At 39.3% G+C, this 24232-nt stretch overlaps 1 protein-coding gene across 7 annotated transcripts; it reads right to left on the minus strand.

Annotated features, from left to right (window-relative positions):
• Positions 1–1324: 1324 nt before the first annotated feature.
• On the minus strand, positions 1325–14732 carry LOC148032248 (uncharacterized). 7 transcript variants are annotated; one of them, XM_087682896.1, is made up of 4 exons: positions 14584–14718; positions 14413–14453; positions 13763–14174; positions 1325–4846 (listed from the first exon to the last, which is right to left on the minus strand). In XM_087682896.1, the coding sequence occupies exon 4, from the start codon at positions 4844–4846 to the stop codon at positions 2612–2614; it is 2235 nt and encodes a 744-aa protein (XP_087539022.1). In that variant the 5' UTR covers positions 13763–14174; positions 14413–14453; positions 14584–14718; the 3' UTR covers positions 1325–2611. The 7 variants fall into 7 exon arrangements, 5 of the variants coding, with proteins under 5 accessions (XP_087539022.1, XP_087539021.1, XP_087539019.1 ...); XM_087682895.1 differs by having other exon boundaries at positions 14413–14477; positions 14596–14693; XR_015691594.1 differs by lacking the exon at positions 13763–14174 and having other exon boundaries at positions 1325–1772; positions 1870–4846; positions 14413–14718.
• Positions 14733–24232: the final 9500 nt, after the last annotated feature.

Below are 24232 nucleotides of genomic sequence, written 5' to 3' on the forward strand. Positions count from 1 at the left end.
TTTAAAAAAACACCAGACATTTTGCAATCAAAAGTGCTTTGGTCCCTTAAGGCTGCACCAAAAGGGCTTTGAAAGGCTATGTGCTGATAAAAAGGCTATGTGCCTTTCATGCAATGTGTTTTTAATGTCTTTCATTAGTGTTTATTGGTAGGTAAGTCCCGCCTTTCACCAAAAGATACAAGATCATAGAGTCACTTGATTGTGAGTTTTAAACTTTTGACCTCCCATAACTCACACACTCCCAACCATTTGGGCTATTCTTTAATCAACAATACAACACACTAGAATATAATGGCTCGATTGTATGGTGAAAGCATAACATGACAACATGTCTCATATATCTCAACCTTGAGTGAAATTTTTGAAATCCTCAATATATCTTCATATATACATATAAACAAATTTGCATATCGTTGAAAAACAAGCTGAACAATTTTTCTTTTCAATAACTCAAAACAGATTAGTTATTTCTTACAGGGCCCTCCAAAGGAGATTTAGAATTTTGAAGTATAGGAACAAATGATAAAATGAATATCATGAGCTACCACACAAAAGCAAAAATGTTGTATGATATTCTGTAATCATTGGATTCATCAAGCATACCTATGCAAATTTCTTACTTGAAGTATATCTCCATTTCAATATGTTGTATGTAGAGATAACCATACAAAGTGTTTGGATTGCTCATTTGAATGAAAAATGTAGTTTTCTAACAGAAATTTATCTTACGACAACAAGAACGTTCCCATTTCCAAATCTTTTGAATGCTTTATGTAGTAGTACAAAAGTATTACTTCATATCATTAACTATTTCTTCTTTAAGTACCTCAAGCTATTTTGGTCAAGTCCAGGTAAAAAGGACATTATTAAAATTGGTCACGTTCTATTCATCATAGAAATAAGATAAAACTCCCAACCAACCAAACACATTCTATGTACCCCAACTTCCTTTGGATATTCTTTCTCATGCACTCCTGGTGTCATGCCTGCAGAACCGCTTTCTTCCAACATTGCTGTAAGTTACAGCCAAACAAATGGTGCTTAAGTTTTGTTCAAGCAAATATCGTTGTGCAAATCATGGTGCACACTGAATGGCAAGAGCTAGATCCACCATAAACTTTAGCGAAGGGCTCAGTAGTACCACAGAGAACATGACCAAGCATTCAAGCTTTACATGACAGTTTCAAGTGATCGTCACCAGATGCAAGGATGACATAACATACTAATCACAGTAGATAGAAGAGGATAACTATTAAGCTCAAACGGTCATAGCTTACTAGTTTCCTTTTAATGTTTGACAGAACATACTAATGACATGGGATAGAACATATTGAAGGAAACTAGTAACAATGACGGCAATCTAGTAAGCTCAAAACACTGTTCTTCGCAAGCTAAGGGCCAACTAAACATACACACAGATAAGTTGAAAACCGGCCTCAAACTTGGATTTGAATCCATGGGCCAAAAAAAAAGGTTTTCACAAGGTTCATGCGACATCAGTTTTTGAAAGGTTCGCGTTACATCAGTTTTGAAGGATGAGGGGGAGGTTCATTTGGCCACAACAATTACCTCAGTAGACACCTGCATTCCCATGGAAGAGTAAATACATCCCTTACAGTCAGAGCATCAAGAATCAACCAGTCTATGAGCTAAAATAGTGGCACCTGACTTTAATCTCAAGTTCAACTATTCCCATGGGCCATTTTCTGAGCTATTGCTTCCATCAAAGTTCCAGTTACTAGTGCAGAACCAGTATCCATGTCCAGATGAGCCTACACAAGATAGAGACTCTGGGTAAACTGCTAAGCAAGGAGTTAAATTAAGCAAGTTCAAGAAAAAAAAACAAGAACTTGGAGTGCATCTCAGAACCTGTAGCTAAATTTGAAAATGCACATCATTCACCACTGTCTGTTAAAGAAATCTGTGCAAGGTAGCAAGAGACTTGCACTCCATGCATGTCCATTTGCCCTCAATAAGTTTGAAATCCACCTACCGTAAAGAGGCGGCAGTGGCCCCACCCCATAAGAAAGTACAAAAGATGAGCACTTGCATGCGAGTGACAGCAGTTGCACTCAAATTAATTTACAACCACAAAGTTTCATGTCACCCTAAACGACCTGTAAAAAAGAAGGTGCTCCCCTGACCCCTGTTCTCTTCAAGATAAGAGTTTGAAGTGTAAATGCTGATGGATTCTCTATACTTGCCCCTTTAATGGCCTGCTCACAGTTCTTGGCTCCTCTTTCCTCCACGTGAGAAAAACAAACTTCCAACACCAATGGTGGAGAAATCCATAAATTTCTGCCTAGTCTGTTGAATGCTGCCTGTCTGTGTCGAAAGAATTTGCATACCATGACCCCTTTTACCCTAGGTGATATTCTAAACAGTGATATTTTCTGTCGTATATATTCCAGGTATGTTGAGTTGGACACTGAGAAAGGAGCCACTCAGAATTGTAAAGCTCTGCATAAAGAAAGTTTAAAGGCACCCGAGGACAATGTTGCACCCAAAGTATAATCATGTGAATCAAGCAGACATGGCACAAAAACATTGCTTCATAAGCTGTGAAATTGACATTATACATCCCAAGTTTGTTGCCTACACCACTGGCACTTCAAACACTTGAAGACTCTTTCTCCCACCATCCACTGCTGCTCCTAATAAACTTGTCAGTGATCCCAAATTCCTCATTCTGTCGCTTCCTCTTCTCATAATTGTCCATAGATATAGGCCCCCTTCTAAGACGTCTATAGACAATGGATTCCCAAGGCAACAGCCTTGCAGCACCAAAACTTTCAGAAGCCATTCCTTGATCATTAGGAAGAGCCTTTTCATAACCCTCTTTCATGATTGACTTATAAACATTGTATTTGATGTCAGAAACAACATTAGGGTTGACAGAGCTTGATCCAAGTCCTAAACCCCCTGTGCTCTCTTGCTTTCCAGGAAAACTGTCAGTCAGTTTCCCTTGTTTGTAGCCCTCAGAATCCATAAACCTGTCTATCTTCTCTAAGTGATCTTTAGCGTTTCCAGAAGAATGTCTTCCCCCATTAGACAGTTTTTCAGCCTCTTGGTCAAGATATTCAGTGTCATTTTTACCCCAAAAGTTTTCTCCCCTCTTCTCTCTGGAGCAAACAGTTCGCCTGTCTTCAATTACCTTGTCCACCTTTTGATCATCAGAATATTCAAAACAATCTCCTTTTTCAGTTGCTCTTTTTCCTCCAGCTTCTTGCCCTTCTGCCCCAGCTGCAGATTTGTAGGTTGCAGGCATATCATATGTGTCCTGTTCAGAAGACAATCCCCGCTTTTCAGCATTACTGTTTGAAGGAGAACCAGGGATCTTTGGAGAATCAGAAGGTACTCTTTGGGACTCAGGTGAATGAGAATGGCGAGAGTGTGAATGGGATACAGATCTTGACCGTGATCTTGAAGATGGAGATCGGGACTTGGAAGGGGACTTGGCAGAGCGTGAGCTTGCTGAATGTGACCTCGAGCGAGAGCTAACAGATCTTGAGCGTGACCTTGAGTATGATCTAGATTGTGTTTTGATGGACCGAGAAAGGGAGCTTGAAGAATGAGAGCGAGAATGAGATTTAGATGACCTTGATCTTGACGATGAGGTACAAGAGCGAGAAGGAGATCTTGAAGGTGAGCTGGAAGATGATTGCCCATGACTGCGTGAAGAAGATGGTGATGGTGAGTTAGAAGATGACCTTCGCCGCTTCTTTGATGAGTGTGAAGATTTTTTGCGAGATTTCTTGTGTTTTCTTTTGCTCCTTTCCCTGCTGCTCCTCTCCCTGCTCTCTCTTGGAGAATCCCTTCTTCGGCTATCAGACCTGTGATGCTTCCGTCTTCTCTTATCACCAGATCTTTCTGGAGGCTCATAGAATTTCCTATCATTCATAGTATCACGAGTTCTCAAATTTCGTCTTCCATAGTTTCCTTGCATGTCTCTGTTGAAAACTCGCCTATCTATTCCCCTAAATCGTCCACCCATGCCTCTAAAGCCAACACCCCGAGGATTTCTGAACTGATTTCTCCTGTTATCGAAACCATCCCTAGGGTGCATATTCACATTCATCCTTGCTCGACAATTTCTCTTCACATGGCCAAATTGTCCACAGTTGTAACATCTCTCCTGAGGTTTTGATGTTTCATCGCGCCCTCTCCTATGATGGTCATAGGAATTACGAAATTCCCGAGAAGAACGGTGGGCTCGGCTCTTATCCACAGAAGAACCATGAGACCTCTCTCTTAGACTGCCATTGCCATCATCCCTGCCATCAACATCAACTAAATCTTCATCCTCTCTCCTACTACCACCTGCTGCACGGTCTGGAGACCCATCACTGAGCGGCTCACCCCAACGACCACTGTCCAGAGGATCCACATTTTTTGTCACTTCTTCAAATGATATCGGTTCAGTTCCTGGATCTTTCCATTCCTCTTCCCTCTCAGTGATATCCGCAGCATCTTCCCTGACTTCACTGGGTGAGGCATCTTTCAAGTCATCCACAACCTTGACATTCTTCTCATCATTATCTGAATCCTTTTCTGATCCTGAATGCCTTCTTGTCCTATCCCAAGAGCCCCTTTTGAAAGAGTTTCCTTTTCCTGAAAATCTTTGAAAAGGACGCCGCCTTTTTGCCCATGATAAAGATGGACGCTCCCTGCAAATAGATCTCCCGTGTAGGGATTTTAATGCTCTTTCTGCATCTCTGTACTCCTCATAAACAACAAATCCGTATCCCTCTTTCAGCTCCAGGTTGCATCTGCCAAACCTTCGGAATGCATTTTCAAGCTCCCGATGTTGAACATGCGAGGAAAGATTGCCCACAAAAAGCGACATCTAGAGGTAAAAAATAATTTGAGAAAGTTAATGGACTTCCCAAAAAGTTAAAAGCAAAAAAATTCAAGGCATGATACATATCCCTCACCAAAGTTAAACAGCACTAGAAGTATTACTTCACCAAAGAAAGCAGCATTATAATCCCGTCAAAGTCAAACAGCAAAAACCAGCAGTCAACATGATTTTCCTTAAAGAAGAATCAGAAATTCAACATGCAACTCAGTTAATGAAAAGAAGTCGCAAATAAACACATCACTCACCAAAGTTAAACACCACTAGAAGTATTACTTCACCAAAGAAAGCAGTATTATAATCCCGTCAAAGTCAAACAGCAAAAACCAGCAGTCAACATGATTTTCCTTAAAGAAGAATCAGAAATTCAACATGCAACTCAGTTAATGAAAAGAAGTCTCAAATAAACACATCAATGTTTTTGCCATCCTTGCTAGGGACCAGTATATGGATAACTTCAGATCTCGCAATGTACATCATAACAGATGTGGATAGCTATTTGTGTCAACATTTGATTGCCATATCTCTACCTTCTTCAGCCTCTAGTTAGATAAAACTACAGTCATTACCATATGCGGAAATTCCAACTACAAACAGAAATAGTTTTTGTCCAGGATTCACAAAAGCACCTAACAGCCTTTTGGACATTTAGAAGGCAACAGACCTCAAGCGCAACCTGTTGAGCCACTTAACTTTAAGGCCTGCATTAACGCAAAATTATCATGCATTTTGGCCTAATTTTGCTCCACAAAAACGGTCCCAAAAATATTGATTTATAAAAAATGCATCTAGTTCATCTAGTAGGACAAATGCCCACAAATCCGCCACAAAATGACATATTGTGGACATCCTAGAGTAAGTAAACCTAACTCTAGTTAGTTGGTGGAAAGCTGGTTAGGTCAACCTACAACCTAAACTAGAGTTGTACTTTCACTCTATCTTTCAGATCAGCAAGTACACTCTACTCTCTTGCTTCAGCTCACTCACTATCATTGTGTAATTCCAAAATGAACTATTAATTTGTTAATAGCGCATAATGAGAAAACCGTTATAGCTATGGCTGACTCATTTTTCTCTCCTCCATAGATGGTACCATTTCTCTCGTTTGGTATCAAAGTAACTTTAGCATGCAAGTTTCGTTCAACCATCCTCAACCAGTGCCGCTTGCCTAAGGTCCCACTACCACCAACACAAAGCAAGATTGGTTGCGAAGGGGTACAAGTAGGAACATGAAGTTGACTTCGACGAGATCTTCTCTCCTGTATTCAAGATGACTACATTGTGAACCATTTTGGGCTTGGTTGAGCTGAAGATATGGAGCTCATACAGATGGATGTAAAGACAACATTGTTACATGGGATCTACATGAAGACATATATATGCAGCAGCCTGAAGGGTTTGTGGAAAAAGGGAAAGAGAAGATGATATGTAAACTCAAAAGGAGTTTGTATGGGCTGAAACAAGCACCAAGAGAATGGTGTCATAAGTTTGATACATTTATGCAGTCTCAAGGTTTTCATAGAAGTCAAGTGGATCACTACTTGTACACCAAGAAGGCAGTAGATGGTAGCCTAATTATCTTGGTTCTGTATGTTGATAACATGCTAATTGCTGGCAAGGATACTCATAACTTGGACTCACTGAAGCAAAGTCTTCATGGTAGCTTTGACATGAAGGATTTTGGTGATGCAAAACACATTCTTGGCATGTGAATACTCAAAGATAAGTAAAAAGGATTACTCTATCTATCTCAGCAGGAGTATATCTCCAAGGTTTTGCAGCGTTTCAATATGGAGGGGGGGAAAACAATTGGGGTTCCATTGCTTCCATATGTGAAACTCAGTGCAGAGGACAACCCTACATCTAATGAAGAGAAGGCTGAAATGGCCAAGATACCATATGCTTCAGCTGTTGGCACTTTTATGTATGCTACAGTTGCTACATGTCCTAACATTGCCTTTGCACTGGGAGTGGTTAGCAAATATATGGCAAACCTTGGTAAAAAGCATTGGGAAGCAATGAAAGGTATTATGAGATACCTGAAAGACACAAAGGATTTGTGTATTTACTTTGAAAAGCATAAGGCATCTGTTGTTGGCTTTACGAATGCAGACTATGCTCGTTATGGGAATTGTAGAAAGTCCACTTCTAGGTATGTGTTAACCTTTACAAGAGAAGCAATCTCTTGGATCTCTAGACTACAAAAGCGTGTTGCATTGTCTACTACAGAGACAGAGTATGTGGCTACTACTGAGGCATGCAAGGAGGCTTTATGGCTTTCACATCTAGGGGAGAGCTTGGCATTACAAAGTTACCTCTTCTCCATTGTGATAGTCAGAGTGCTATCATGCTAGCACGGAAGCCCGTCTTTCATGCCAAGATGAAGCACATACGGGTGAAGTATCGCTTCATTAGAGATGTACTTGACAGCAAGAGCATTGACCTTGTCAAAGAGCATACAAATGATAATCCTGCAAACCTTCTCACGAAGGGTCTTCCAACAACGCGGTTTGCTTATTGCCGACAAATGATTGGAGTTGGATAGATATATGTATTTCAGCTTTGTACATACCTAGACTTAGCTGATTCTTTTCTCCCCTTAAGTCACATTGCCTTTAGGTGGAAGGTTGTTGGAAATAAAGGGCCATCGAGCCTTTTATATGTGCACGGGTGTGAACACACCCTTAGCACATTTGTACTTTCATGTATATATCTATCTAAAAAACCTAAAGAGGTACACTCGTCATTATACCCACAAGTCGTGCTCACTCCTCTCTACTCTGCACTCTCTCTATCTCTCCGTGTGAGAAAGCGTTGCGTATCTCAATCCTCGTGCTACAGGACGCAACACAAAGTGCATACAGTTGATAATCCTGCAGATCTTCTCACGAAGGGTCTTCCAACAGAGCGGTTTGCTCATTGCTAACAAATGATGGGAGTTGGATAGATATATGTTTTTCAGCTTTGTACATACCTAGACTTAGTTTATTCTTTTCTCCTCTTAAGGCACATTGCCTTTAGGTGGGAGGTTGTTGGGAATAAAGGGCCATCACACCTTTTATATATGCACGGGTGTGAACACACCCTTAGCACATTTGTACTTTCATATATATATCTATCTAAAAACCTAAAGAGGTACACTCGTCATTGTACCCATAAGTCATGCTCACTCTCCTCTCTACTATGCACTCACTCTCTCTCTCTCTCTCTGTGTGTGTGTGTGTGTGTGTGTGTGTGTGTGTGTGTGCTGTGAGAAAGCATTGCGTGTCTCAATCCTCGTGCCACAGGGCATAACAAAATTAGCAAAAGGTTGATATGGAACAACCATCAAATAAGACTACCCCAAACACAAAAGTCCAAGAAAAAGAGGAAATGTCATTATTGCAAAAAGCCCATTCACTATATTGATGAATGCAAGAACCGATTGGCCAAAGAAAAGGACTCTAGCTTGGCTGTCCAAGAGACATCAACTAGCAAATCTTCTAATGATGATGATTCAACCAACTTTGTGGAGGACTATTCATTTCTTACATGCAGTTTTGATTCTTTGATGGCTGATTCAACATTTAATGCTGCTGAAATACAGCATACATGGCATTTTGATAGTGGGGCGTCCGAGCATATCACTTCTAGGAAGTGTCTCTTCACATCTTTACATTCAATCCCTATAGGGAAGCGTGTTACATGTGCAAACAGCAGTTATGATGTATGTGGCATTGGTTCGCTCATGATTATTACTACAGATGGTTTTGATTTCATGCTTCTAAATGTCTTTTTTGTGCCTAGCATCACAAAGAAGATATTGTCTAATCTACTTTCAATAAGCATGGCTTTTAGGTCATCTTTTGAAGTTGATAAATGCATTGTCAAAGACAGACAATTGAATTATATACTTGGGCTACCCAACACCTTGTATAGGGGTCTCTTCTTGTTGGATACATACGATCAACGATCTCACGGTGCTTTGGCAAATTAGTACTCTTTTTCTCACAATACGGAATACAGAACTGTGGCATGCCCGCTATGGACATATGAGTTTTGGCAATCTGATGATCCTTCAACAATGTCAGATGGTATTGCCTCCAAAAGAGACCCCACCTCCCCATGCATGTGATGGACGTATTTTGGGCGAAATGCACAGGTGTGTTTTCAAGAAGGATGGTGCAATACATATCCGAAAAATGCAACTTATTCACTTCAATGTTTGTGGTCCCATGATGACATGTGCACTTGGGGGTCATCTTTACTTTGTCACCTTTATTAATGACTACTCTCACTATACATGGGTGTATGGGCTGAAAGCAAAATCTGATGTGTTTATGCATTTTAAACATTTGGTTCCAAAAATTGAAGCTAAAACCGGCTTAAAAGTGTAGACACTTTACACAAATAGAGGGAGAGAATACATGTCTCATGCTTTTGAGACATTTTTCTTTGAAAAAAGCATTACGCGTCAAGCCACTCTTAGAATGACATCTCAGCAAAATAGTGTTGATGAAAGGAAAAATCAGACACTTATGGAAATGACTCATTGTATGCTTAAGAGTAAAGGGCTGCCACACAAATTTTGGCTTGAGGGCTTTTGATGTTCGAATCATGTCTTAAATAGTGCACCAACCAAAGCACTAAAGACGATCACACCATTTGAAGCTTGGTATAGCAAGAATTCTTAGATGGCTGTTACACAATTTATAGAATGGATGCCCCCTTTTCTCAACGCACTAGAAGAACTCCTAGGCATGCAGCACTTGGCGCAAAAGAGGCACATTTGGTTGACGTTATGAAAGTAGAAATATTTGTGATGAGCATGTGTTCATGAGCTCATTGTTACATGATGATGAGCCTACTTCCTTGAACAAAGCTCAGCAAGATGTATATTGGATGTAAGCCATGCAGGAAGGTTAGACTCTAATGCTACCAACTCTACGTCGAATCTTGTGGATCTACCACCAAGTAAAAAGGCTATTGGCACAAAATGGCTTTTTAAACTCAAACGCAAGGCTGATGGCACTATTTACAGGTACAAGGCAAAGTCGATAGCAAAAAGCTATGTATAGAAGAAGGGCATGAGAAAACCTTTGCTCCTACATCCCGTATGAGTACAATAAGATGTGTCATTGCTATGGCTGCAAATTATGGTTGGAAGGTACATTAGTTGCATAACGACAACATTTTTTAATGGGGATCTACATGAGAATATCTATGTTCACAACCTTCAGGGTTTGTAGTTAAGGGAAAAGAGCACATGGTCTGCAAGTTGCATAAGGCTCTTCATGGTCTCAAACAGGCTCCTCATGCATGGTACTCTAAAATTGATGCTTATTTAGCCAGCAAAGGGTCCAAAAATAGTCCAACTGCTCCCACTCTACACATTAAGAATGACGGGTGGAAACTTGCTGATTATCATTCTTTATGTAGATGGCCTACTGCTCATTGGACCTAAAGAGTATAAAATTACAGATTTCAAGGCTAAATTAAAACACGCATTTTCTATGTCAGCATGGCATCATCGTGTCAAAGTCAGAGTATGTGGACAAGCTTTTACATAGATTATACACACAAGATTGCAAACCTATGTGCACTCCTATGGAGCCACGCGTAAAGCTGTCTATACATGATGCTGCAATTTAGAGCTAGGTTGTTGGCTATCTCATTTATCTTTGCAACACACCCCTAACATTCAATCTGCAATATCTCAAGTGAGCAAGTATATGTACAGCCCGTGGACCATACATTGGCATGTTGTTAAGCAGATCTTCAAATATTTACAAGGTACTCAATCATATACATTATTATTTTCCGAGGAGAGACTTGTACCTACAAGCTTATAGTGATTCAAATTGGACCGGTGATTCAAGCACTAGGCAATCTACTAGTGGACACTTTCTTTTGGGCGGCTCATGCATTTCATGGCTAAGTAAGGAACAACCTATAGTGGCTACCTCATATTGTAAGCCTAAGTATAGGGCAGCCATCATGGCAATTGTGGAATGTGTATGCCTGTGTAGATGATTGGTCGATCCACATATACCATTAGAGCATCCTATGCCCATTCTTTCTAATAATCAAAGTGTTATTGCAATGGCACAAAATCCTATGTTTCATGCTAGCACGAAACACATTGAGGTGCATCACTATGTCAGAGAGAGATGCTATGCAAGAGAGTCAACTCGATGTATATATCCACACAAGAAAATGTTGTAGACATTTTCACTAAAGTATTATCACGTGAAAAGTTTGAGGCTTTTCGAAAGTCCTTGAACTTATTTCCCTTTGGTGGTTGATCATCCTTGTACTTCACCACATTGGCACTACAAGGGGTATGAGAATTTGCTGATTCTAGATAGTACCCATGTAATTCGTGGGTAGCAATGTAGTATGTGTGCACCTAGTGTCTTAAGACATTAAAGTAATGACACTAGGATCTAGAGTAAGTAAACCTAGCTCCAGTTAGTTGATGGAAGACTGGTTAGGTCAACCTATGACCTAAACTGGTATTATACTTTCACTCTATCTTTCAATTAAGCAAGTACACTCTACTCTCTTGCTTCAGCTCACTCACTATCACTATCTCTTGTTTCTCTCTCCTCCATAGCTGGTGCCATTTCTCACATGAATTTCGTATAAATACATCAACAAGCTTACATGAAAGGCATTGTGTATCAGCTAGCATGGAGGCAATTTCAACCGATAAGCAACATCATTGATCCTTCCCAACACCTGGAAGGGTCCATAATATCTCATACTTGGTTTTAGATACAACCTCTCTCTACCTTTCATCTTTTTCAACCTTGCCTTCTCAAAATGCAACAATACATCATTGCTCTGTGTAAACTGCAAAGAACATCTATGACAATCAACTACCTTTTTTTGCTTCTCTTGAGAGCTCTAAAGAGTATATTTAACCTTTGTATAGGCTGCATCCATGTTTTCTACATATACCTCAAAGATTATAGATCTTATCCTTTGTGTGCAAAATAGGGGGGCACTTTCTTGCCACCTTCCACAACCTCAAATGGAGCTTTGCCAATGGAACTATACATTGTATTATTATATGTAACCGCTACCAAAGGCAAATGTTGCTCCCACCGTCACTAATGCTCAAATTCATAGCATCTCAAGCGATCAAGTATGGTAGAATTTGCCTCTTCTAACTAATCATTTGTTTACAGATGAAAGGACAAAGAAAATTTCAAAGTGATACCTATATTTTCAAACAACCAGGAACTTGCTATAGAAGGGTGTTCAGCCACCAAAGGAGCAGTCGGAGACCAAGAGAAAACATAAAAAGATCGTCCAATAGCTGGGGACAACCTCTACAACGACTCCACACTCTCTCCTCTAAGCAGCTGGTGACTACATTAAGTGCAGATTTACGATAGGTAACAACAAATTTACCCTGTTTTACACAAAATGGTCAATTTTCTCTCTCCTCAACACACTCTGTCTATCCAATAAATCCCCATCCATTCCCAACCTTTCTCGACACATTGAGTGGACAATGGTCCAATTGCTGTCAAAACCTTAATTTTTTTTAATATCACAACCACCTCAAGAAACGTGCCCATTAACCAAAGGCCCAATGAATGATCAAAGTACCAATTGTTTGCAATAGAAAAATTACAATTGATCTAAAGGGGATCCCACATCGCCATTTGATTTGGCCTACCTACTAGTGTTCTCAATTGAATTTGGACCCAACCTTGTTGGCCCCGCAAACTCAAGAATGGATTGTGGAGAGTGCTGCTTCTAACCACAAGACCCCTTCTCCACATAGGATTACCCATACATGCCCGATACATGGATATATTGTGTTAGTGATAGTTCTTTGGTTTCTATACAAGGTAAGGGTAAAATGCAACTAATTTTAGGTGAGCACAATGGTGCTCACACTTTGGAGGTTATTCATGTTCCAAGCTTGGACTATCATTTCCTTTTGGTGAGTAAGATTTGCAAACTTGGCCTTTTAGTTGAGTTTGATAGGGATTCCTTTTGGGTTCTTGATGTAAAGACGAGACAGGTGCTTTGCCAAGGGCACAAGGAGAATGGTGTCTAAGATGTGGAGTTCTTCAACCCTTATTGCTCTTTTCCTTACTTCTTAGTCTTCATCCCAACTATGGCATTCTCCGGTATGGCCACCTCAATCGCAAGTACTTTCAAATGGCAACTCGTGACCAGCTTGTGCGTACATTGCCAAATATTGGGGTGAGCCATCGACCATGTGTATCTTGCATCCGTAGCAAATAGCATAGAGATGCAATTCCCAACAAGGCTTCGAGATGTGCAAAGGAGCCCTTGGAGCTTGTTTCTATAGATTCAAGTAGACCAATGGTGGTAATGAGGTCTCTAAAGGGGAGTCTTTTTTTTATGTTGAAACCTAAGAATGATTTCACTTGCCAATATGTTCAAAGAGTAGACCATTCAAGAACCACTCTTAATATTTCAATGTCAATCCTAGTTCACATTTTACACTGTGTTATAGAGACCTCTTATATCCACGGTTCTTACCAATGCCTTGATCTTTGGTGCTCAACATTATGTCTTATCTTTTCCTCTCCTCCTCTCTCTCCTTACTTTCCCAATTGCCCTAACCCATGTAGCCTTGAAGCAATTCTAATCTAGTAGATTTTGTTTCTTGTGTCATGTAATTCATTATACAATAGTTTCCCTATAAATTTGTATCTATAATGAAGCAAGCACACTTAGATTTCCAAATCGTTATGAGAAAAGATTAGCCACACATAGATGGTTTAAATGATGATGAAAGCGTCTACCAATGTAGCTATGCTATATGATGTGCCTATATGTGCATTTAAGATGTTTGAGCAGGTAGAAACAAGTAAAAGGCATGTTACAATTTGCTTTGGTATGTAAAATGAAATTGGAGATGTGCAAGATACGGACCTAGTAATCTCCATGTAAATTCATAAGCCATAGTCTATTGTGCTACCTCTTTTGAAATGTAGAAAGTGTGTTCTCACTGCCACACAAGCCAATGGATTGCTTTGAGATGATCAAATCATTTAAGGATCCCCTCTCTAGCAAATTGCATGTTTTTGCAAGCGCCCCTCAGTTATGCCATAAGGTTGCCATGATAGTTGTTTTGCCATCTCTATCAACTATCTATCTCTAAAGACAGCCTCAACTTTGAGTAATCAAGTAGAAGCCAAGATGTTATCTGAAGTGTGGAGATGATAATTAAGCTGCTTCTCACAATAGGGGGCCTGAGCACGAGCAAGGAATGTTCAAAATAGAACTTCCACACAGCAGTCTTCCGACGCACTGAATTGACGATAGAGCTGTCCGAGCATATTGTCTGTGAATAAGGCATCAGCACAATCCCCCAAAGAAGATGACGGATGAAAGGGCATAATTGTATAATATCGCCATGATGCAGGCCAACAACTAGCTTCACAGATCGAATGAAAAACACTCTGAACCTAAAGCTAACCATTTGAGCTGTACTCATTTCTTGCAAAATCAAATTAAAGACTGCAGACGATAACGTCCTGAAACTCAAGAAAAGCGGTGTTAAATCAGAGCTTCTCGCTCACCTGATGCTATGAAACTTCAAGGCGAGGAAGATAGGGAAAACCTGCAAGTCACGAACACAGAACGGCTGCACATCGCTTATCAAGGCAAAACAAGGAAAGAGAGAGGACAAGCACAAGAAGTAAGAGAGGGGACGACGAAAGAGAGTCGAGGAAGGGGAGATGGAAAGAGACCTGCGCGGATACTGCAGCGATGGCGTCCACAGGAAGATGGAGACGCCTCCCGGCCCGCACAGAAAACAACGATCAGGACGCCAAGTTATGCTAACAAGAACAAACAGGCCCCCTCCAAAACAAAAAAGATCAAACCCACTCAGATGGTTCCTCTCTCTCTCTCTCTCCCTCTCTCTCTCTCACTTGGTGTGCCTGTCTACTCTTCCAATGGGCGGGCACACACCCTTCCAATGGGCGGGCTCCCACTCTCCTCCCCAATGCAACCCAGTAGGCAACCTCGTCCCAAATGCTTGCCATTTGTATGCGCGTTCCGGCTGAGTTCAATTCCTATGGATGGCTCACTCGTATTGCCTTGTCCGTATGGGAGGTCTTGCCACCTTATAAACACAACCTAAACATATCTTTAAAAAATAGTTTCCACAAAAAACTCAGGTTTAAACACAAATAGATGTAGAGTTAAGGGCCCAATTATTGAACGAGACCAATAATGTTACAGTGTCTTGACCCTAGTAGATGTCCACACTAAACATTGAACAATTGATTGATGTGGATTTCTTTTTCATAATTTTTGGATAAAAATGAGCTGACTCCAATACAGATAGAGCTAGCACGCATGTTTATAATCTCAAACCTAATTTTTTTCTCTCTATGCTGAAGATTAATTTGCAAAGTCTTAAGTGTTCAAATACTGGCCCCTTTACCCTATTGGAGTTAATTTGCAAAGTCTTTAAGTGTTCAAATACTGGCCCCTTTGCCCTATTGGAGTTAATAAATAGCCAAGTTACATAGGTTCAAGAAAAGGATTAAGCAAATTAGTTAAGCCTCTTGCTCATGTATTTTTCCTGCTGCCTTACAAGAAATACTGTAATACCATTTAACTTTATAGCTTACTTCATTTGCTTTCATTGTCATTCTAGCTCTCTCAAAAATTGATTTGAGCCTAGCCTCCCAAATATACCCTTCCACAAGCTTGCTACTATGCAACCATCCCAAAACAAGTGCTTGATTGTTTCTTCCTCTCCTAAATAATATATTCCATCCATGAGGCCTCTTCTTTTAAGTTTTTCCCCCTTCAAACATACACCCCATCATTACTCTCCATATAAACATTCTATCTCTGAGAGGTAGTGTAAATAGACCATAGCATCTCAAGGGCATTTGCCATCTATTGTTTCTAACATCCACAGCAAAATTTCTATGCATTTTTTTCACTTTTATTCTATGAATTGCTAGAATATGCATTACAACCCTACTACTAAGATTCCTTCATATGCTTCTTTGCAATCTCAAGTTTGGCTTGTACAACTTATTATATGGAGTATTAGTGACAAAGTATCCAAGGCATTTCTCAGATATAATTTCCTAGTAAACCTTTGTTGGTTTCTTCAAAGACCGTCTTCTTCTTGATTTGTCAAAGGGGATCACATTGTTATTAGGCATGATCCACTGTCAAACCTTGCTCAATCTATTTTCAAGCAGAGACCTTCGTCTTCTACAAAGCAATTCTACAATGGAAGTATGGTGTTGTGCATATTTTCCTCTATACATGCAACTTTTTTATCAAGTATAATCAATGGCCATGGCTAGAAACAATGATGTGTTTCATATGTTGGCTATTGAGGACAATGTTAGATGGAACTAACTATTCACTATGGGCTTATATGATGCATCATATATTGATTGCAAATGGGCTTTAGAACATTGTACATGAAATTGAAAGATGTCTTGGTGGTGTTTCACAAGTTGCAAGTATAGCAAAAGCAACAGAAACAAGTGATGTTGAGGATGCTACAAGTTTAGGTTTTGCTCCAGCTTATACTAGAGTGCCGCCGCCACCACCTCTTGAGCAGATTTGTTGGGATGGTAGGTATGTAAAGGCTCATGCTTTGATTGTATTGTCTGCTAAACGTACCATGATCCCACACATTCAATCATGTAAGACAACTAAGGATGCTTGGGATACTCTTGCATGTTTGTATCAAGAAAGAAATGAGTCTTGTGTTGCTTACCTGCGTAAGTAGTTAGAAAGTGAACATATGGATGAATGTGGTTCCATGGATAGTTTTTAAATAAAGATCAAAGATATTAAGGAGGAGTTGATTTGTTGTAAATGAAATTGTGCCAAACAGTTCACTTGTGTAGACAGTTCTCAATGGTCTTCTCAATTCTTATCAGAGTTTTGCATCTACTCTTAATTTGATTATGAAAGGAAATCCAATAAATGATTTATTATTGTAACACATTTGTTTCTATTTTGCTGCAAGAAGAGCAATCTAGATAAAACATGTCCATTATACATGTTGCAGACCAAGCTTCTATGGGTAGTTGGAAAGGTGAAGGAAAAGCTTCCTCTTCTACTAGTAAGCAAAAATTTGTAAATGTTGATCAGACAAAGAAGGCAAATAAGAATGAAGGGGAAAAAAAGAGTCATATATTTTGCAAGTATTATAAGGAAAAAGATTGTGTCATAAAGGACTATCTAAAAATGGCTATGAATAGGTTAAGAAGAAAGAGACTAGGATGGCTATTATAGATGCCTCTCCTTTTAAGTTAGAATCTGCAAATGGTGTGTAGGATACATAATGGGTATTTAGTGCATGATGCAATGATCCTCCTTTACATGATTCTTACATATCTACTATGGATTCAAAAGGATGATAGTTTGATAGTGGTGTTGTGAAGCATATTACTTCTCTATGCAGTATGTTCACTTCTCTTGAGTCAGCCCCTAATGGTAGTACTATGGCATGTGCCAATAACTCCTCTTATCCTATCAAAGTAGTTAGAAACATTGTGTCAATTACCATTAATAGTAGTACTTTCACACTTATGGATGCTTTGCATATACCAAGGATTAAAAACAAATTGATGTTATTTATTGTACTTGTTAAGCTTGGCTTGATTGTCAAGTTTGTTGATGATAGGTGTACAGTCTATGATCTCTCTTGTGGTGATATGATTATCGCATCTGGCTCACTATGCCATGGGCTATATAAGCTCAATAACTATGGAAAATGTGTGAAAGACATGGCATGTCCTATTGTATATTCACATGTAGTTTCACTTGCAAAACTTTGGCACGTGTGATTTGTCCAAGTTTTGCTAGTTTGTTGTGTCTACAAAAATTTGATATGGTATCTTCACATTGCCTACTCTCAACGCACCTTAAAAGCATATTTGTAAATATTGTACATTGGGTAAAATGCACTTGTACTTCATTTCCAAAAGATGGTTTAGCAAGAGTTGCTCACAAAATTTAGCTTCTACATAGTGATGTTTGTGGTCCAATGCAAACAACATCTTTCAACAACTACCTGTAGGGGAAGGTCAAGAAGCGAGCTTTTCAAGTGAGCATTTAAGTGAACTTTTCTAGGCAACCTCCATTTCTTGTTCCACATATTTCACATATTCCTCCTATTCTCTTGTGCATATATCAAGCACCACTACCGCCCCTACTGCCACCACCATCTCCACCACCACCACCTCCACAACTTTCACCACTACCATCCCCTCCCATGTTTCTCCCCCCATGTTAATTAAGCTCTCTCTCTCTCTCTCTCTCTCTCTCTCTCTCTCTCTCTCTCTCTCTCTCTCTCTCTCTCTCTCTCTCTCTCTCTCTCTCTCTCTCTCTCTCTCTCTCTCTCTCTCTCTCTCTCATCTTCCACCAATTATTCTCTCTCTATTTTCTCTCCTCCCCATCTCCCTCACACACACACACACACACACACACACACACACTCTCTCTCTCTCTCTCTCTCTCTCTCTCTCTCTCTCTCTCTCTCTCTCTCTCTCTCTCATACACACTCGAAATTAGCAACTTCTCTCCATCTCCCCCCTCTTAATTTTCCAAGGGTCATCCATCCGTTTTTCACAACCCTCTAATTATTACAAGGGTCAAGGGTTTGCACGAGGTAAATTATCTTAAATACTTTTAGCTGTTAATATTAGGACGAAAGGAATATCACATTGTTATCCCACATGCATATATACATTTACATACCTCTCACTTTTATGTGCATGATTTGATATTATATCCTGATATATCACTTCCATTGTGCACACATAGGCAAAACTACATTGCACATGTTTTTGCTACTTTCAATTGAGCATTATTGTGTGGACTTACTACAAGAGGATAGGGTATCAAATAGTTTGTTACACTCACTGCAGTAACGTGAGATATCTATTGTTTTTCACTTTGTTCGAATAGTTAATCCATTGTGCATGATTTGATGTTATATACAGATATATCACTTACATTGTGCACACATAGGCAAAACTACATTGCACATGTTTTCACTACTTTCAATCGAGCATTATTGTGTGGACTTACTACAAGAGGATAGGGTATCAAATAGTTTGTTACGCTCACTGCAGTAACGTGAGATATCTATTGTTTTTCACTTTGTTCAAATAGTTAATATCGAGACAACAATATTACCTCATTATTACTTAATCTATTGTGCACACATACATTCACACGCATGCATGTTTCTACACTCCACCCTTCCCTAGATATTTTGCACATGCTCTATTTACACATCTTGTAATATTGCAATTGAGCAAATGCCTATATAGAATCTCCTTCACTTGCACATTCCTCTCTCTTTCTCCTCTTCCCTCTCATCGTCATTTTATTGTGCTTGTAAATAAAAAGAATCTAATAATTTTGAAAGTACATATTTATCATGCACATCAAATATCAATCGAGTTCCATTGTTGGGGGTGGAATTGGTGATCCCTAACAAAGTTTAGGATTGAACCACGGAAGCACGCTAGGTCGGTCAATCAGGGAAGCATATGCTCTAGAATGATAGTGTCCATGGGGTTTCCCTCAAATGGGGGTGGGCATATAAAGGTGTTGGGTGGGATCATTTGCATATTCTCCATGCTATCATCCACAAATAGTGTTGTTGTTGGGCTGAAGTGTGGCCAATCAATGTCGTCAAAACATTTCATGAAAAAGGGGCTTTGTGTAACTCCTTTTGGCAGAAGAAGTTGTGGGAGTTGCTCTGCACTTTCCTTGTCCATATTGGAAGTAGATATTTCCTTCAAAAACATGGCGAGCCATGGCCGCAAAATCACCCAATGCTTTCCCACTTCTAGAGGCTTCACTGGTAACAATCCCTTTTGCGCTTTGGCCACCTATGTAGAAGCACCCCATTCATATCAAACATGATTAATTTTTAGGTTGTGAAGGTAGCTATACATGCACATGTGGAAGGGTGAGAACCCATGTATTGGTGTGATGAAAAAGAACACTACATTACAATCAGATATTGTACAAGTTTACGTAAAAATGTTACATTTGCTCTTAGATATCTTCCATCTTCAACGAAGTGATACAAACATGCAATCAGTCTATTGGAATTTAGCGCTACCGATCCAAAGTCACCACATCCTACATTGCAATCTAGAATGGTGTCCCCTTTTTTTGTGTACGTTTGCAAGAATGGAGCCCCAAGAGAGACACCAAGGAAAAATGGTTTCTACTGCAAGAAAATCTATATGTTAGCATCAACAAGCTTTTGTTTCATTCTTTAGAGAACCACAACAAGGAAAAAAAGAACTACTATCAAAAAGTCTTCACACAACTCATAGAAGCAATTCTCCCACGATTATGTCTTCAACAAAATTCTTCATTTTCTTCATATTTTTCATCAACCAACAAAGAGAACACAAGAGAAATACCACTTTGAATGGAAATAAGATCACATAGTACTCATTTGCATTGTCTTCATAGTTTTTCCTCTCAATCTCTCATAGATAGATACATTGTTTTTCATAGAATTAGCTATCTCTTGCATCTGATCTCTCTCACAATAGTACACTCTCAATAGTACATTAAAAATCTCACTACAATACTCAATAATCACTCATACTGATCCTTCTTAGGTCGTGGATACACCTCCCAAAATGTGTGTTGGATGCGAAGAGACACCAAAGACATCATAGTGTTCTGTGAGATCTAGCTTTTGTCACTGTTCTTTTGTAACCTTTTGGCATTGTTATCCACACATGTTACCATAAACTCTGCTAGATGAAGATCAGGATCTTCATTGTACTCTCCCTTAAAAATTGGCAATGAGACTACATTTGTTAGCCTATCATCAATATTTCCAGGATGGATCTGACTGGGAACAGGACCTTAGGTCACCATGGGGACTTTTGTAAAGAGTGTTTTTAAGGTGACAAAGGAGGCTTTTGCTGCAAGCTCATTCTCAACCTTGATTTTTGCCTTCTCTCTTCTCACATACCTCTGGACTCGTTCTAGTGCTTGCCTCTTGATTGTGTTATTCATCAAGGGGTTGGCTCCAACTAGTTGGTCTGTACTCAACATAATGGAATCAGAGGGGGCTTTAGCCTCTAGAGGACTCTCTGGCCAACATCTCTTCTACTTCCTTCTGTTTGGCGTCTCTGAATTCAGCTTTCAAACCACTATAGAGAGGAAGATATTCTGTTTGGAAGGTATCATAGCTCATTCTTCTAAGGATCGTTGTGGTGCCATCATCATAATAATGCCACATTTTGATGGTTTCAATAGTGTATGTTGTGAAGAACACTCTGTCTACCAACTTCCAGTGGGTTTCTAATTGAACAAATAGGAGGTTGTCAGTGCACCAGGCATCCCACGTGTCTTGCTGTTGAGCATCTATGAATAAATTCCAGCTCTTTTCTTTCTTGTTTTCGTGACTCCACTGACCATGACTCTTGAAGCTTCTTGACTATCTCCCACTTGATGATGTCAGGAAATTTTTCAATAAAGGATAAATCCTACATTGACACTCATTCTCTCTGTTCTACTCTTCAGTTTTGTGGGAGGAACTTTGCTATTGTGATGCAAGTTTTGGCAGCTTTAGAAGGTAGTGGAAACATACCATCACAGGGGGACCACATCAGAATGGCCTTGTGCTTTCTCCATTGGGGGATGAATATTTTGTAGAATGTGGCCTTGGAAAGGAAAGCTTCCAATTCTTCAATAGTGATAGGAACTTTACTCTCCATTGCTTTTCTTTCTCTTCAATAGTGCCACTTCTTCCATTTTCAGCCTTTGTTTGTGCCTGTTGATGGTAGCTTTCCTCGGCTGTGCACAAAAAACATGGAACCCCAAGAGAGACACCAAGGAAAAAGGGTTTCTACTACAAGAAAATATATCTTGTAATATCAACAAGCTTTTGTTTCTTTCTTTAGAGAACCACAATAAAGAAAAAAAACACCACTAGCAAAAAATTGTCACGTAGCATCATAGAAACAATTCTCCCACGGTTTTATCTTCAACAAAATTCATCATTCTCTTCATATTTTTCATCAACCAACAAAGATAACATAAGAGAAACACCACTTTGAATGGAAATAAGATCACACAGTATTCATCTTCATAGTTTTCCATCTCAATCTCTCATAAATAGATACATTTGTTTTCATAGAATTAGCTATCTCTTGCATCGGATCTCTCTCACAATAGTACACTCTCAATAGTAGATAAAAAATCTCACTACAATACTCAATAATCACTCATAATAATCCTTCTTAGGTCGTGGATACACCTCCCAAAAGGCGTGTTAAATGTGAAGAGGCACCAGAGACATCATAGTCAACTATGAGATCTGGCTTTTGTCACTGTTCTTTTGTAATCTTTTGTGAATCTTCATTAGCTACTTCTTCACTTCAATTAGCTTGAATAGGGCTTCCATTCATCCTTTTCTAAGACAAGAAAAGTTCCCAAAACATCCATACATCCAACATAACACTCAACAAAAACAAACAAAACAGACCACAGAACAACATGACAACAGAAGAACAAAACTATAGAACCTATAGAACCTTACAAAAGATCAACAAAAACCATAAAAATCACAAAAACCAAACCAAAATCAATTCAATCTTTCATAAACCTTTAAAAAAAACCTCAACCATCTCTCAAAACATCCATTCAACCATCCCAACTACTAAAACAGAAACAAAACAGAAGAAAATTAGACCATACAGAATCAAATATAGAGAATCATAGAACCCTTTAAAACAACCTATCCTCATCAAAAACCAACATAAGCCCTTCAAACACACTCAAACCATTCCAAACACTTCAAAACATCTTCAAATTCAAAAAATCAATCACAAAAATCAACCATTCAGTAATAAAAACAACAAAAATTAGCCCAAAATACAAATCATTTCCACACTCAACAAAGAACGAGCTCCAAAAAGCCCTACCACATTGCATGCCACCTACAATATTTGGTAGTCATATAACATATTAGGAATCTAATAATTGTTTACAAAACATATCAACAATAGTTTAACAACATTAGATCTCATATTGACCTCTCATTGGGGATCTTAATGTATCTCGCACCCACTCATTTGCAATAATGTCATATTTTGTGAACTCCACAGGGATGATTCCATTATAAGTGATATCTGAACGCATGCTAGAATATATAGCACGTGCACCTGTATTTAAAGATTGAAATACTAATTTTAGTAATTATACTCACTAAATGGAGCCAACATGTGTGATACATAAACAATATCTAGCATGAGTATATCATGACTTTAAAACTCTCACCTCTCTACCTCTAATGACACAGACATGTGTCTTGCAATGAATAACATATGCCATGTGTAAGGCCCAACACTTTTTCCCTGATTCCCGTCGGTGTCCATCCTCCACAACCTAGTCGACAAGCTCTACCATGGAGTGTGTTGTGGCAAGGAATAGTAACATCCTTGCATCCTTGAGAAAATGATCAGCCAGATACATGGCATTGACTGACTCTACCTTAGTATAGGAGTTCCATGAAGAAATTCCATCCCTCAATCCATGCACGGCACTATCTTTAGGGAGACGAACCACCATGATATCACATGCTGTGTTTGTGGTTTCTTCGTCAACCTTGACCATCTTGTTTTGGTTGATCTCCTCCAATGCCTCTACCAATCGAGAGAATGTCTCACTTGGCTGATCATTTCGCGATGCATGTCCGATCTTGAATGGGTCGCAAAGAACAATACGCCACTCCACCTTCCCCATCATAGTAGCATGGGAGACAACGACTTGCAAGGGGTCTTCCATGGGGCTTTCAATGTTGTGGACCTTTGCACATTGACTCCTTGATTAGTAACATATTCTTCTTACTAAATGTTAACAATAGATAATATTCTTCTTACATGTTTGTTTACTTGCATGTGTGGTTGGAACATCTTGCACCATTGTAGCTTCGTGGGAGACGATGTTTTGCAAGTGGAATTCCATGTGACTTTCAATATGGCCCTTTGTATGATAAATTCATAATTAGCAATATATTTTTAGTTCAAAATGTCATTGTAGATAGCATTATTAAGACACGTTAGTTCACTAGTGTTTGTGGTTGGCACATCCTCTAGCATTATAGGTTGAAAATAAGAAATTGTATCCCCCTCTGCAAAAATACATACCATTCTTATTGGCATTGTATTGTGGGAAAAAAAAACCACGAGTCACACTTGTTTATCGGTAGTTGCCACGTCCCCTAGCACTGCTAGACCATGTTCTTACATTCTTTCCTTCCCTGCACAAGGACACACATCACTATTAACATAATATAATGATATAATATTTTAAAGCTTTAACATCATCCAATCATGACATGTGTGGAATTCACGAGCA

Source organism: Lygodium microphyllum, chromosome 8 (assembly GCF_053477565.2).
Source record: "Lygodium microphyllum isolate KBCC chromosome 8, Lygodium_microphyllum_v1.1.10, whole genome shotgun sequence".
Taxonomy (NCBI): domain Eukaryota; kingdom Viridiplantae; phylum Streptophyta; class Polypodiopsida; order Schizaeales; family Lygodiaceae; genus Lygodium; species Lygodium microphyllum.